Source organism: Pararge aegeria, chromosome 1 (assembly GCF_905163445.1).
Source record: "Pararge aegeria chromosome 1, ilParAegt1.1, whole genome shotgun sequence".
Taxonomy (NCBI): domain Eukaryota; kingdom Metazoa; phylum Arthropoda; class Insecta; order Lepidoptera; family Nymphalidae; genus Pararge; species Pararge aegeria.
This window is the reverse complement of record NC_053180.1, coordinates 5,853,844-5,868,767: the sequence shown is the minus strand read 5'-3', so window position 1 is coordinate 5,868,767 and position 14,924 is coordinate 5,853,844. Positions and strand designations below refer to the sequence as shown.

Here is a 14,924-nt window from a genome sequence, read left to right as displayed (position 1 = left end):
AAATTGGTTACAAATATATTATAAACGATATAGGTATCCTACATTCTTAAAGTCAATATCTTTATTCAAGTAGATGGGTGTACACGTTAGTGACATGACCGCGATTACCATATTCGTAAACTTAAAACTTTAGTTTTAAGTTTACGAATATGGTAATCGCGAGGAATAAACGTAATAAATATCCAAATACCACCGAATTAGAAATCTAATTCAGCCATCATTGCATGCAGTGCACTGTGTCAAATAACAATGAAACGCACGCACGTCTCACTTCACTCATCACTGCAGCGGAATGTTGCTAGCTTACAAACTAGCTAGCTTTTTCCCATTTAAAGGTAAACTGTTGAACGGCGTGAAGTGACTAACCGTTTATTCGGGAAACTACTATAGTGGAGTAGTTTTGTTACATATAAGCAGTGGTTTCTGTATGTTATCAATTCTGTGCCAAATACTTATTGTAAATCCCAAATAGATCAGCGTGGCTAGGTTTATTTTACTATCAAAACAAAACCAATAGAACCAAAGATCTATCGATAGTTAATAGATACGTAGATGCTATAGATCGTTGGTTCTATATTTTTACATCAAATACGATTGTTGCCAATATAAAATATGATTAATAGGTACGTACACTGTAATCGCCTAGAGTGATTTGAAACAAGGCCATCCATGTGCTGGCGTAACTTGAAAATAAAGTTGACTGTACGTTGGGAAAACCTGAAAAGACATATATTATAATATTTATTTAAGATAAATTGCATTCCCTACAGTAGTATTAAGTGAAGGACCAAAATATGGAAAATCTCCAAAAGCAGTTAATGTTGTATTTAATAAATAATAAATAAATAAATATACTACCACAATACACACATCGCCACCTAGCCCCAAAGTAAGTGTAGCTTGTGTTATGGGTACTAAGATAGCTGTTGAATATTTTGATGAATATAGTACACATAAATACTAATAATATACAGATAAACACACCCAGAAACTAAAAAGCAACCATGTTCATCACACAAACATTTTCCAGTTGTAGGAATCGAACCCACGGCCCAGGACTTAAGACTTAAAAGCAAGGTCGCTGCCCACTGCACCAGTCGGCCGTTTAATTCTTAAAACTTAAGATTTTTAAATCAATAACAGAAACTCAAGACAAGACTTAAAGTTGTGCTTTATCTATACATACAATATTATACTGAGGTACCATAATTTGTGAGGTTGTAGAGTGTAAATTATGGATCTCATGAACCGATTCTGAAATCTCTTTTACCAATACAAAGCTACATTATTTGTAAGTGCTACTTATATATCCAAAAAATTAAAAGACTTCTTCGTGGTACCTAATCGGATTTGCAAAGTTAGTCTGAGAAATCGTTTCCTCCGAACGCCGATATGGCTACATACTAAGATGATACACATGTACTACAGACGGGCTACGGACAGCTAGTTAATAACAAAAAGCTGCCAAACTGTTTAAAGGTTTCTTGGTAATCCTATTATTAAAAATTAAATGCTACTCCATAATACCTTTGTATAAAAAGTAGAAAGACTGTGAGAAGCCAAACAGCACGATGCAGTAGATAATGCCAAACGTGAACATGTCACCAGTGATCATGCTGTAGATCATCGTCACGAACGGGCCGGTCAACTTAACTGCCCTAGAAATAATATTTTTTTACTATTTTTGAAGTGCTTTTCCCCGCCTTATGATTAAAGTTTACTTAATTTCGATCATTGCTTTGGTATTTGGTAATTTTGCTCAAATGCTTAGCTAAGCAACCTAAATCCAGTTATTAGTGAAGACAAGGTTTATGCGGCGCGTGCTTCTGAGACTGTCGGTCTAGGTAGGAACATGGTCACCGGAAAGCAAACCTGTCGTGTCCCAAAATATATCAATGGTCTGGGGACCCAAAAGCTTGTTTAAGCCAACGACTAACTCCATCCAAACAAAGAGTTTTGTGTACAATGTCCACAGTGGCGTGCAAGCCATACATGCACAAAAGCACTGCATACCCTGAAATTTTCGTATGACTCATAAATGCGAAGGATTTCCCATTTTATGGCACCTTCCTTCTTTATGCATACCCTGGTGAAAAAACCAGTGCACGCCACTGCATGTCCATAAAACATCATATGGACGCCATATATTGTTGGTGACAAGACGAAGCGGTGATAGCCTAGTAATCAGAGCTTCGGCCTTCCTTTCGGGATAACCTAGTTCTATGGGGACAAGACATTTAAAATATCACTTGCTTTTAACGTTGAAGGAAAACATCGCGAGGAAACCTGCATGCCTCAGAGTTTTTCATAACGTTCTCAAAGGTGTGTGAAGTCTACAAATCGAAACTTGGCTAGCGTGGTGGACTACGGCCTTCACCCTTATCATTCTGAGAGGGGACCCGTACTGTGCGTGATGTTGATGATATTTTTAGTACATATATATTTTTCATAGTACTTAGTTTGGTATAAAATACGATAACCTTGTAAAGTATGCATTAGAAGTAACAAACTCTGTAGAGCTGTTTACAAAAGAATTAGCAAATCGCTGGAATAAATAAAGATACGATATAGCAGATATCAGATTATCTGTACGTAACTAGAAATTAGTAGTAAATAAATAAGTTACCCTGCAAAGAACATAAGCAGAAACCAGGACCCCGGTAGCACAAAGATGAGTATTCCTTCTTCGAGCGTGGTTTTCCGGCTAAGTCGAGCTGGTATACACGCTAAAAGCAGCAGGTTCGAAGCTAGAAATATGAACTTAGCTGGTTCGTGGATCTGGAATATTATTATATATATTTTTATGAATAGCTTAGCTTATATCTCTGAATCTATTCATTACGTAGATATTCTTAGATTAAATGCATCTGAGCGTATACCTACTTAAGAGGTACAGAGTATGAAATAACAGGTGGTTGATATTTAGATACTCTTTCTAGCAATTTTTCTTATGCGCCAATGGTCGCATGCCATTGTGAGCGGTGCCAATATATTGTACCTGCGACCTATGAGAAAATACGCATCTTTAACCATATTCTATTATACAGGTAGGTAATACATCATTTGACAATACATATTTTTTTTTTTTTTTAAATAATATATAAAAATATGTAGAAACATTTCCTTTGGTAAAAAATTAAATTCACCGAAACATAGAGTCTCTCAAGAAAAAGTTCTTGGTCCGGTACTTTTTTTCTTTTTACATAAACGACATAAAAAAAATCACTAATAACAAAATATCGGTGCTGTTGTGATGGTGCGGCTGTGTCGTGATTAAAACGCGAAAATTTCCCCAACAACCTCGGGTCAATTTATCGCCACCAAACAATCGAATAGCTTACGCTTAGCTAACTTACGCTAAGAATATGGGTGAATCCTAATAAAGTCTTAAGCACCCTTCCAACATTTAGATATTTGCCATTTTAATATTAAATGATATTGTTTTTCTCACCAACTGTTTGAAATATGCCACAAGGCCTTGATTCTTGATCTCATCGCCCTGCTGCAGTATAATATAGCACAAGGTGCTGATAATCGTGCCCAATTCGGTGGACAGTCTTATACCGGATCTCGCGTCGTTGACTTCAAGGCCCCAGTCTGGGTGGACATCAGCTTCTAGGCTGCTGTGCCGGAGGTATACGGACACGGATAGAAGGAGAAGATGTAGCCCTAAGATTAGTAGCCTCTTGAGAAATTTTGTCTGTAAGAAAATGTAACTATATTGTAATCCTAGAGTGGTAACAATACCCGTTTGGCGGAATAATGGTGCCAATCCTGTTGTACACAAATCCCTAAACTTATCTAACCGACCGACCGACCGACTATGATGGCCGATTGGCGCATTGGGCAGCGACCCTACTTCCCGAGTCCTAGGCTGTGGGTTCGCTTCCCACAACTAGAAAATGTTTGTGTGCTGAACATGAATATTTTTCAGTGTCTGGGTGTTTATATATATATTATTAGTATTTATGTATATTATTAACCAAAATATTCATCATTCATCTTAGTAGGTACTAATAAAGCTAAGCTTACTTTGGGGCTAGATGGCGATGTGTGTAATGTCTTAGTACATATATTTTTTTAACTACATATTTTTTTTAACTAAATTGGCAACTCTAAAAGAATTGCTGTCACACTTATTATATTACATTATGAAAAAAGGAGAGCACTATTTTATAATATTTTATGAAGTTTAGCTTTTAGTTTTAGGTATTTAGAACATAATATACACCAATATGCATCTTCACGCCGTAACTACTACCGTATCCGGATTTACATGCGTGTAACTTTATAAGAGAAAATTAAGAAACAAGCAGTTGCGTGTAAGTTCCGCAGTACGCTTAACTAAAACTTGTATAGGTATTTGCTTTTATTCTCGTCAAGAGGCTTACTAAAACGGTGTACCGCGGTTATGTACCTCTTCTAGCTAGCGCAAGAGATTTTAAACTTTCACCATATGCTGGATGCGATGGATACGCCCAAATATCTGTAAGAAGCATCACCTACCTATACTATCTTTGTTAAAACCATCTTAGTGTCGTACTTAATGGATTTTCAACTTAAGCAGTTTCCTTTCACATTTTATCTTGTACGTATGTTCTATAACGTAGCTATTAAACAGAACCATTAGGGCCAGCGCAAACATGGGACGGTAGGGCAGAGCATTTGTATCTGTACCCAATATAAATTTACTTGTAAAACGCTATGTAACAAGATACAAAATCCATGCCCCCTTTGATTCCTTTGGATTCTATGTCTTTACTCTGGAGGAATACATTGGATGTAAAAACTCTGCCCTGCAGTTCCCGGTATACGCTGGGCAATACAATACACGATTAACTTACCCTGGCAAAAGTCTTCCATTTCTCCTCCAGAAGCCGCTGTATAATTCCTCCATCCAACATGTTCAAATGCTCTTGTTTCGTACCGTTGAGAATTATGAACAGCGCAGAATTCCAATCTGTTGTGTGCAATTATAGACATAGATATCTTTAATAAAAAATAATATTTCACACATGTACATGAATTCATTTAGTGGTAGGTATTTTCTTACATTTTCGGTATTTTTTTTATAAATATACTACGATAATACACACATCGCCATCTAGTCCCAAAGTAAGCGCAGCTTGTGTTATGGGTACTAAGATAACTGATGAATATTTTTTATGAATAATATACATCAATACTTATATTATATTATAAATAAATACCCAGACACTGAAAAACATTCATGTTGATCACACAAATATTGTCCAGTTGTGGAAATCGAACCCACGGCCTTGGACTCAGAAAGCAGGGTCGCTGCCCACTGCGCCAATCGGCCGTCAAATTATCTAGTCTCAACGTATTAATAAATAAAATAAATACATATACTACGACAATACACACATCGCCATCTAGCCCCAAAGTAAGCGTGGCTTGTGTTATGGGTACTAAGTTAGCTGGTGAATATTTTGTTTATTTATATGATACACATAAACACTTATAACATACAGATAAACACCCAGCACTGATAAACATTCATGTTCATCACACAAATATTTTCCAGTTGTGGGAATCGAACCCACGACCTTGGACTCAGAAAGCAGGGTCGCTGCCCACTGCGCCAATCGGCCGTCAAATTATCTAGTCTCAACGTATTATTAATTACTTATTGTATCAATAAGATTCAGAAGTCCTAGACCGTACGCTTTATTTGATATTGGATTAGGTTACCTGCTAAGCACTATGTGGCACGTACCCACATTCAAAGTATTGGTGCCTGCCTTGAAAGACAGAGAGAGATATATGGAGAGCACAGAATTAAGAACATGCAGAACCCTCATTCAGCCGTAATCGCATGCAGTGCATAGCGCCCAAAAACAGAAAACGCACCGCGCTCACTTCACATCCGTGGAATGCTGCTAGCTCATAAACTTTTCCCATTTTCCCCATTTTATGGTGAGCGTTTAGAACAATCAACAGACAGTTTGGCAGAGAAACACTACTAAAGTGGAGTGGTTTTATGCAATAGAGAGATATCTTAACCGGCGAAGTCAAATTTCCACTGTTGAAACTAAGCTACCTGCACACCATCCCCATTGTACACTATAAGTAAAAAAGTTTAAATAACAATATCAAATTCAAATTCAAAAATGTTTTTTACATGTGTGTAACAGGCACTTATGAAGCGTTCATACATTTAACATGTTACCACTAATGTTAGTGATGGTGATAACAGCATTCGTTAACTTAAAACTAAAGCTAGGCGGGTTCCAAACGCCCGCGCGCCATAAGCTTTCCAAATCAAATCCAAGACCGCCTGTCGAACATGCTCACTTCTAGCGCGACGAGGCAGTCAATTAAATAAAAACCGGCCAAGTGCGAGTCGGACTCGCGCAATATTGGTTCCGTACCATTATCTAGAAAATATATTTTATTTTTTTTAGTATTATTAGTCACAGAATTACTGACTTGTTCTTCCATCAGGCAGCAAAGTGTCCAAGGCGTTAAGCGGGTAAGCAGAGCAAGTGATGTTGGAATATCTCCAGAACTCCCTGGACGAGAGCTCTAACATCTCCCGGAACACGGAGGCTCGGCCCAGTTGGCAGGCCAGTGTCAGCGGAGTGAAACCAGCCTTATTTAACCTGCCGTTGCTTGCTGGGAGCTTCGGATGTCGGAGAGCGTAACCGAACATATCCTTAAGACAATTTTTTTTTTATTTATTTATATATTTTGGTAACATTAACATAAGTTAACCGCTAATTAATTAACCGCAGATCACAGTACTGTAGAAGTACTAAACTGCGTAATAGTGATCACGCCCAACTCCAAAACTCGTAAAGTTACCACCTTTCACTGGATATTTATCAAGAAATCTACAATTGATAGATAATAAAAATAAAATAAAAATAAAAAGCCTTTTATTTCTTACATTCCATAGTACAATTTCATTTACAGTGTGCATATAGAATAGATTAGAAATAAATAAATTAAAATTAATGTGATTATGATTAGCAAATAATTACAATGTAATAATAATATATTGAAAACCATTTTATTTTTGTAGTTTCATTTAAAAATGTATAAGTAAATTCATTAGTTGTCGATTTAAGTTAGTGTTATAATTTGCATAACATCTTCACAGTAATCAATTTAATGTTTTTTTAGCAAGAACCCTCTCCATGAAAGGTAAAGGCCTCCTCCAGTGAAGACCAGTAGTACAATTGATAGATATTTAGATATATATAATGAATCAATAAATTTCACCGACCGGGAGTAATAAAAGAGGAGTAGGAGAACCATCTGTGTATAAAAATGTTATTTTTGTTATCAAAAGTGTATTTTGCTACTCTCCGTCCTTTCAACTCACTCTATAACATTAATCAAGTTGATTGGTTGCTTATTTAGGGCGTATAGGAACAAAAAAACAAACACAATTTCGCATTTGTATGGTTTTCATTCGCAATATGGATTTAATGGGCCAAGCAGATCGTAAGTGGAAAACCGTAATAAAAATAATATTAATAATAATTTTTTGTAGTAAAGTTAACATCTCCTCAGGGGAGGTAGACGTTGAGTTTAGGAGCTAAACTTGCGGAGAGGGTAGGTACATTGCCGAAGATATGTTGGTGTGGAGTATAAGGATTGAAGAAATTATAAATTACACCATAGAGATCCTCTTGCTTTTCGCGGAGTTAAATTAAGCTTAATTTTCATAGTATATCTTGGATTCCCGCAAAGTACTATCCAATTTTTTTGTATTTTTTTTAAATTAAGCATTATTAAGAATTTAAATAATAAATTAAAATCTCTAATTGATAGTGTATATAATAATAATAACAGTAAAAAACCATATAAAATAACCATGCCTATTAACAGAGCACCATTTCGCAGAGCATGCAAGGAACACGTCTGACAAACTGCCATCCTGTATCTATCAATCGAAGGCGTTAGTGTCTAGCCAAGTAGGTGTGCAATTACACAGGCAACCACGCCCTTAAGACGCAAACACAGCAAAGCTGCTTTAAGGCAAAACATGGCGGTAGAACTTCCCCTTTCGAGCTCCGTCACAAAAAGTTACATTTCTAAATTATACTTTTGGATGACTTGGTAGTATCCTACACCCTTTCCATCAAGCTCATCACGGAGTATAATGGTAATTTTATAATAATAAGTAATAATGTATTTATTTCATATAGAAAAATGAGAACAGCGGGAATCTCTTTATGGACTTCACACTGTGATACTATTCATTTGTGTATAAAGGAGTGCTGAAACACTCGCACTAATAGCAACTTGTGTTACGAGTGTCGCCACCTTCCTTCGGACCCATTACAACACAGTGAAATTACTAAAATTCTGGTTTACACAAGCATTGCGATGCAAAATAGATAAAAAAAACAATTATATTTATTGAATTAAAAAATAGTGTTCAGACGAATGTCTGGAATCTGGTCTCCCCGATCTAGGACAACTTCCCAGGCACAGTTGTTGCGGCTGTCGTTGTATGCAAGGGAGGGATAGGGTTTAGATTTATATTTTATAATATCTAAATTTTCTCTGTTCTTTTCTTTTCGGAGGCTTTGGCTTAGTTGCCACCTCACCGATAAAGACGTGTCAACTCTCACCACTATTTAGGGTTAAGGATTTAATGTAACTGCCATACATATAAGAACTAGGTACCTAGCTATCGAATTGTGGAATGCTCTTCCAACGAACATACGACAGACAATTTCACACCACCTATATGTTCTCGCTCTTGTTGTCCTAATCCTCTTGTTGTCCTAAGGTTGCCTGGCAGAGATCGCTTCTGAGCGATCAGGCCGCCTTTCGTATTCTCCAGTCCTTGTTTTTATCTCTATTTGTCCTTTATTTTCCTGTGTAGAGGTGTACAAATAAAGAGTTTAAATAAAAATAAATAAATAAGCCCGGTACCATCTTAAACTGCACCAAAACTTGTAGTGGAAAAAAACATCATACTCACCAGCTTGTCACACACTACAACCATGTGAAGTATCATGTTCCCAAAGGAGTCTTGAGAATCTGGATCAGCTCCCGAGTCCAAAAGGAGGTTGTATACGGCCTCGTTGGCGCAACAAGCTGCCCAGGCGAGGGGGTATTCGCCCAAGTACGCCAGACCCTCGTAATTTGTCTGTCGAGTCGGTGGATCCCGTTGTTGGTCGCGTGGTAAAAAGAAACTACCTGTTATAAATTAAAAAAAAAAATGCTTTTTAAATTTTTAAAAGTTTACAAAAAAATTATGATTTACTAGCTGTTGCCAGAGATCTTCGCTCGCGTTTTTCAAGGTTTTTTACAAATCCCGTGAAAAGCATTTGTTTTCCTGGGATAAAAATATTCTTTAGGATTTAGGAGGATGGAGAGTTACCAGTCTTTTAACTAACTCAATGCCAAAAATTCAAGAGGAAGGACGAACATACAAACAAATACATCACATTTATAATATTTTTCCGCGTTTATTTTGAGTTTTTAAAAATCCCGCAGGAATCTTTTATTTTCCCGGGATATAATGTAGGTGTCCTATGACCAACTGCAGGATGCAAACTATTTGTATGAACAATTTCACCCAGCCACCCATTAAGTAACTGCTTATAGAGCCATAAATAAGCAACAAATGTTTTTTTCAAAAATCCCGCGGGTAGCTTTTACTAGCAGCTTTTCCGGGATGAATATCTATGTCGATCTCAAATATGCAAGCTAAGTTTGTGTTAAATTTTATTAAGATAGGCTCAATATTTGAGCCAAATTTAGCGAACGAATACTTCCACATAAACAAATGAAAATCATTCCGTTAAAATTTAAAAAAATGTTCATATTTGAGATATGGAGTTAAATCGCAAAAATCACGTTGATTAATATAACTTCTTTTGGAAAACAATAATCAATAAAAAAACATTTCGATTTTAATTTTACAGACATTAGGTACAATTATTATGAAGCGATCTCTTACGTCTTTTTGTAAACGTAGTGTTTGTATTTTCACTGTAGTTACCTACTCATGTTCGCTTAGATTAACTTTTTTAATCTATCCTCTTTTGATACATACTTAAACCTCTTAAATAAAGAGGTTGCAGATATTATGCTTGGTAATTTACCGATGGCTTTCTGATTGACATCAGCACCAGCCTCTACTAAATCTTGGACCAGCTCATTATTGCTGTATGCAATCGCAAGATGTAATGAACTCGCACCTGAAATAGAAAAGACAATTTATAATTTTTACTTTAACAGTACACGATACTTATTAGTACATACCTAGGATAGTTCATATTATTTCCACGACTACCTAATTATATATTCGTGTCGCTTGCGGAAATTATGGCAGTGGATCAAGACCGTAAGGACGAGAACCCTTAACCGTAGAGCCAATTTATATAAAAATGAAAAAAATTCCGTTACTGCGATTTTTTTACTAAAACTATAGGGTAATAATATATTACCATATGTATATGATAATAAATAGAACAAAGAGTATTGTTATCCAAACTTTCTCGGGCTACAAACTTCTTTAAAACTTGCGTCAAAAATAAATATTATAAAGAATTCTTACCCAAATATTCTTCTCCTTCAACGACGTCTAATGAGAGTTTTGGAAAACATTTCACTAACGTTCTGGCTAAACGTGTGTGAGTCTGAAAATAAAAATAAAAAGTTTAATTTTTACTATTTTGTGAGTGACACTCATTTGTGAGTTCTACACAAAACTCAAGTACATAAGCTCTTAACTATGGTATAAGAGAGAGGTCCCGGATTGGATCCCCAACAGGTGTAATTTAGGATTTTTTTAATTTCTGAATATTCTCTGGACCTGTCTGGTGGACTACCACCCTATCAGTACAGACAAAGCAGTGCCACCAAGCAGAATCTGATCAGGTTTATAATAACTACCGTACCCCTAAAAGCCGCTAAAGCATACCGCTAGCACATTAAACTGCACCATTACCACTAGGTATTGGAGGATTGTGGTGGTGGAACTTTTATTAAATAAAAAAAATAAGTGTTGTATTTTATTTATGATCATCATCGTCGTTCGCAGCCTACATGCAACAGCTGGGCCCAAGTATCTTTCTTACGGGACTTATTTTTTTTTTTTTTTATTTATACACTTTATTTGTACACCACAAATAGTAAAAAAGAACAATGGACACAACAAAAATAAACTTAAAAGTAGGATACAAAGGGCGGCCTTATCGCTTAGTAGCGATCTCTTCCAGGCAACCTTAGGATTAGGAAAACCAAGGGAAACCGATTGGTGGGGTGTATTATTATTATATACATACTTACGAACAATTACACACTAATACTTATCAAGATTACACACATAAAATACTAATAATAATAAATATAAAAAATAATAAACTAATATATACTAAAACATAGATACTTAAATATGAGTAAGAGTTAATCACTGTCGTCTTTATTGCTCAAAATAATGGGCTTTAACAGCATTTTTGAATATGTCTAGTGACCTTGACTGTCGTATGCTTTATTGGGAGTGCATTCCACAGTTCAGTAGCTTGAACAATGAATGAATGCTTATAAAACTTAGTTTTATGAAACGGCATGCTCAAAGTCAGCGTACGAAAAGAACGTAAATCTGACTGCACTCCAAGAAAATTAAATTTCTCCTTTAGGTAAGAGGGAGTTTTAGGGTTAAATAACACACAGTACAGAAGCGACAGAACATGCGGACTTCTGAGTGGTGTGTAGAGCAAAGAGCATAGTTAAAATGTACGTACATAATAAGGAATACATATACGAAGAAAACTCCTCACGTAGCCTTCCTGCAGCAGCCATACCACTTTTTGTGGTGATAGTGGTGGAACTTCAATGAAATTTAAAAAATACCTACTGTGGTCTGTGGGTACTTTATTTATTATCATCATCGCTTCAGCCTACAGGCCATAGTTGAGCCCAAGTCTATTTCTTACGGGAGAGCTGTGTAGAGCATAGAGCATAGTTAAAATACGGGTTGGCGGGCTTTAGTGATTACCATTAGCTTTATGATAAGTGCTCCCTGAGGCACGGATATGTACAACTAATGCACAGCGACAACTGCCGAATTTTCTTTCGGTACTCACAAGCGGTGAAAGCGGATTCGGATTCTCTTTCGGGGCCAGAGTTCGAATCCCAGGAACTGTAACTTTTCCAAGTTACGTGCGTTTTTTAAAGCAATGAAAATATGACTTGCTTCAACGGTGGAGTAAAACTGCATGCCTGAGAGTTCTCCATAATGTTAACAAAGGCGTGTGGAAGTTGAGCCAGCGTAGTGGACTGCGGCCTGAAACCTTCTCATTGTGGGAGGAGACCCGGGCCCTTTAGCGTGCCAATAATGGTTGACGATGATGTCGATGACACTAAAGCGGGTAGACTCACATTCGAGTAAAGAAAATCTGCTGATGAAACGCTGACAGCGTACGTATAAAATCAGATCCGAATAGAATCATACCTTTGTATCGCAAATAATGAGAACGTGTAGCAGTGACTCGCCCAGTGCTCCACGGTAGCTCATTTGCCAGCACGCAGTGTGATCCTCCCATTTGGCCAGAGGGTCGTGGGGCGACAGAGACGCTTCGATCGGTAGCACCACCTGATGAGTTTAAAGTAAAGATAGTTAGTAAAGATAGCTATTTAGATATAGTAAGGCGCACTTAACACATCAAATTTAACTTAGTACTTAGTAGTAGGTCGTCTGCTTGGTCCATTAGAAGATCCGCATGTCAATTATTCATTATCATCATCTTTATTAATACATTAACAGTCCACTACAGAGCACGGGTTTTTTTTTATTACACGACAAGTTAGCCCTTGACTGCTATCTCACCGGCACGGCTAACGTGGCCAGGAGACAATTATAAGCAGCTTTATCAACACTCCGAGCACTGGCTCACAAGTGAAAGTAATATCCAAATAATATATATGTAATAATAAACGGTGGTAAAATTCTCCTTTTCCATGGTCTCGTGTTTTAGCAGTATATATACCTTGTATAATCGGGGGATATAATTTATTGCGGTAAATATGGTAGTGGGCTAACCTGTTAGGGAGTCTGGCAGTTATATTCGGCCCTAATCGGTTTTTATGCAACATCATACCGGACCTCCTAAGCGGTACGTCTTCGTCAGCAGGGTGGTAACTAGCCACGCCCGAAACCTCCCACTAGACCAGACCAGAGAAAATTCGGAAATAATACATTCCAAAATCTCCCCTCCCGCCGTGAAAACCACCGGGATCGAACCCGGGACCTCCGTCTTAAGACCACAGCGTTCAGCGCTGCGCCCGCGCTAGAGAGGTCTCTTCTTAGAATGATAATTTTGGCCGTTGTCTACGCTACGCTGGCCCAGTGCGGATTGATAGACTTCACACGCCTTTGAGAACGTTATGGAGAACTCTCAAGCATGCGGGTGTTTCCTCACGATGATTCCTTCACCGTTAAAGCAAGGGATATTTTAATTGCATAAATTAATAACGCACACAACTCTGAAAAGTTAGAGGTGCGTGCCGGAGATCAAACTCTGTCTCCCCGCAACGGAGGCGAATCTCTAGCCACTAGGCTATCACCGTTTAAAAAAGAAAACCAGCACTTCTGGCGGAACATTTGGAAAATAATACTCAATGTGTATAAGTTAAAAAAAAAGACATTGTCCAACAACTAAAAAGCAAATAATAAAATATATTTTTTTGTCTGCGCTAAGTATACTTTTAAACCGTTCACTTTTAAATAGTAGCAAGGAAGGTATCTGTACGCGAATGTTACAAAACAAAAATTTAAAGGAATACGATTGCGAGAGTGAAAATATTTTCTCACCAAAATGATAATTGAACTCAGGTGCTCTTATACGTAACTGTGTAATAAAGTGATTAGTCTATCGGTACGAAAATGTTGGCAAGCCACTTTTAATACTATGGACTCTCAAAAGTGGAGGCCACTCGAACCAACTAACCTGCTCTTGGTCCCTGAATTTCCACCGCAAATATTCAGCTCTGTTGATGACCCGACCCCTACCTCCTGCGTACATATACGATGAAAACTCCTCACGTATTAACCTTTCTGCAGCAGCCATACCACCTTTTGTGTACGTTTCTAATAATAAACCACCTGAAATAATGAAGTAATACGCCTAATAATGAATAAGGTGTGTGTATGGGGGCAAACAAGACGTCAGGATGGACGAAGGTAAGGTTAGGTACTTAAATATTCGTCAAATCAATATGCTATTCTAAGTTTAATTGATTTGCGTAGTATCTATACGAAATAATATGCAAATCAATAAAGAAGTCCTTTTAGCGTTCGATAAAACCAGACATGGATTTGATTTGTATTGGATAAGACGGTGCTGCCACGAAAGTTAGAAGGACTGCTGACTAAAGCGACGGGGGAAAAAAAAGAAAATGAAAATAAAGATAGCGCGGGGAGCGTCATCGGGCGTTTGGGTATTGGCGGGCTTTTAAAAGAGATAAAGAAAAAAAGGTAAAGGATTATATTTGTAAAAGTATTATTATTTTATGTGTATAAAAGTGAACCTAAGTATATTGTTAGCGTAATTGACAAAAACATGTGTTTTTGTCAAACAAATATTTTATTCATTTATTTTGTAACTTGGGGCCTTTCCCGAAAGCAATTATTTTACAAATAATAGGCACGTAACTATTATTTATAGAAATAAAATTTGTAACCAACCTTTTTTATAATCTGCGAGTTTATAAAGTACCGTGTGATCCTCGCTGCTGGGTTGGGAGATGACTCGGTCGAGAACCGAACCCACTGCTGGAACACGTGAAGCTGAACACAGCTTGCTCAACGCTTCGCCCATTTCACTAAGATGAAGCAATTAAATTAGGTTTCAGTTTTAGACTCAATTGTTAGACACTCATTATTTATTGATTTATTTTTATTTCACAAACTACTAAAATTATTATTCTTC

At 37.0% G+C, this 14,924-nt stretch overlaps 1 protein-coding gene across 3 annotated transcripts in view; it reads right to left on the bottom strand.

Moving 5' to 3' along the window:
- Positions 1 to 14,924, bottom strand: part of LOC120634301 — a 39,815-nt gene that overhangs the window by 12,224 nt on the left and 12,667 nt on the right. For all 3 annotated transcript variants that reach the window (XM_039904991.1, XM_039904833.1, XM_039904910.1), the window contains exons 2-13: positions 14,681 to 14,817; positions 13,944 to 14,098; positions 12,449 to 12,589; positions 10,550 to 10,631; positions 10,095 to 10,190; positions 8,966 to 9,183; positions 6,454 to 6,679; positions 4,845 to 4,960; positions 3,452 to 3,700; positions 2,627 to 2,778; positions 1,528 to 1,658; positions 632 to 717 (exon numbers count right to left, since the gene is read on the bottom strand). In XM_039904991.1, coding sequence (XP_039760925.1) covers positions 632 to 717; positions 1,528 to 1,658; positions 2,627 to 2,778; positions 3,452 to 3,700; positions 4,845 to 4,960; positions 6,454 to 6,679; positions 8,966 to 9,183; positions 10,095 to 10,190; positions 10,550 to 10,631; positions 12,449 to 12,589; positions 13,944 to 14,098; positions 14,681 to 14,813 — 1,785 coding nt within the window. In that variant the 5' untranslated portion in view covers positions 14,814 to 14,817. The remainder of the gene's footprint in view (positions 1 to 631; positions 718 to 1,527; positions 1,659 to 2,626; positions 2,779 to 3,451; positions 3,701 to 4,844; positions 4,961 to 6,453; positions 6,680 to 8,965; positions 9,184 to 10,094; positions 10,191 to 10,549; positions 10,632 to 12,448; positions 12,590 to 13,943; positions 14,099 to 14,680; positions 14,818 to 14,924) is intronic.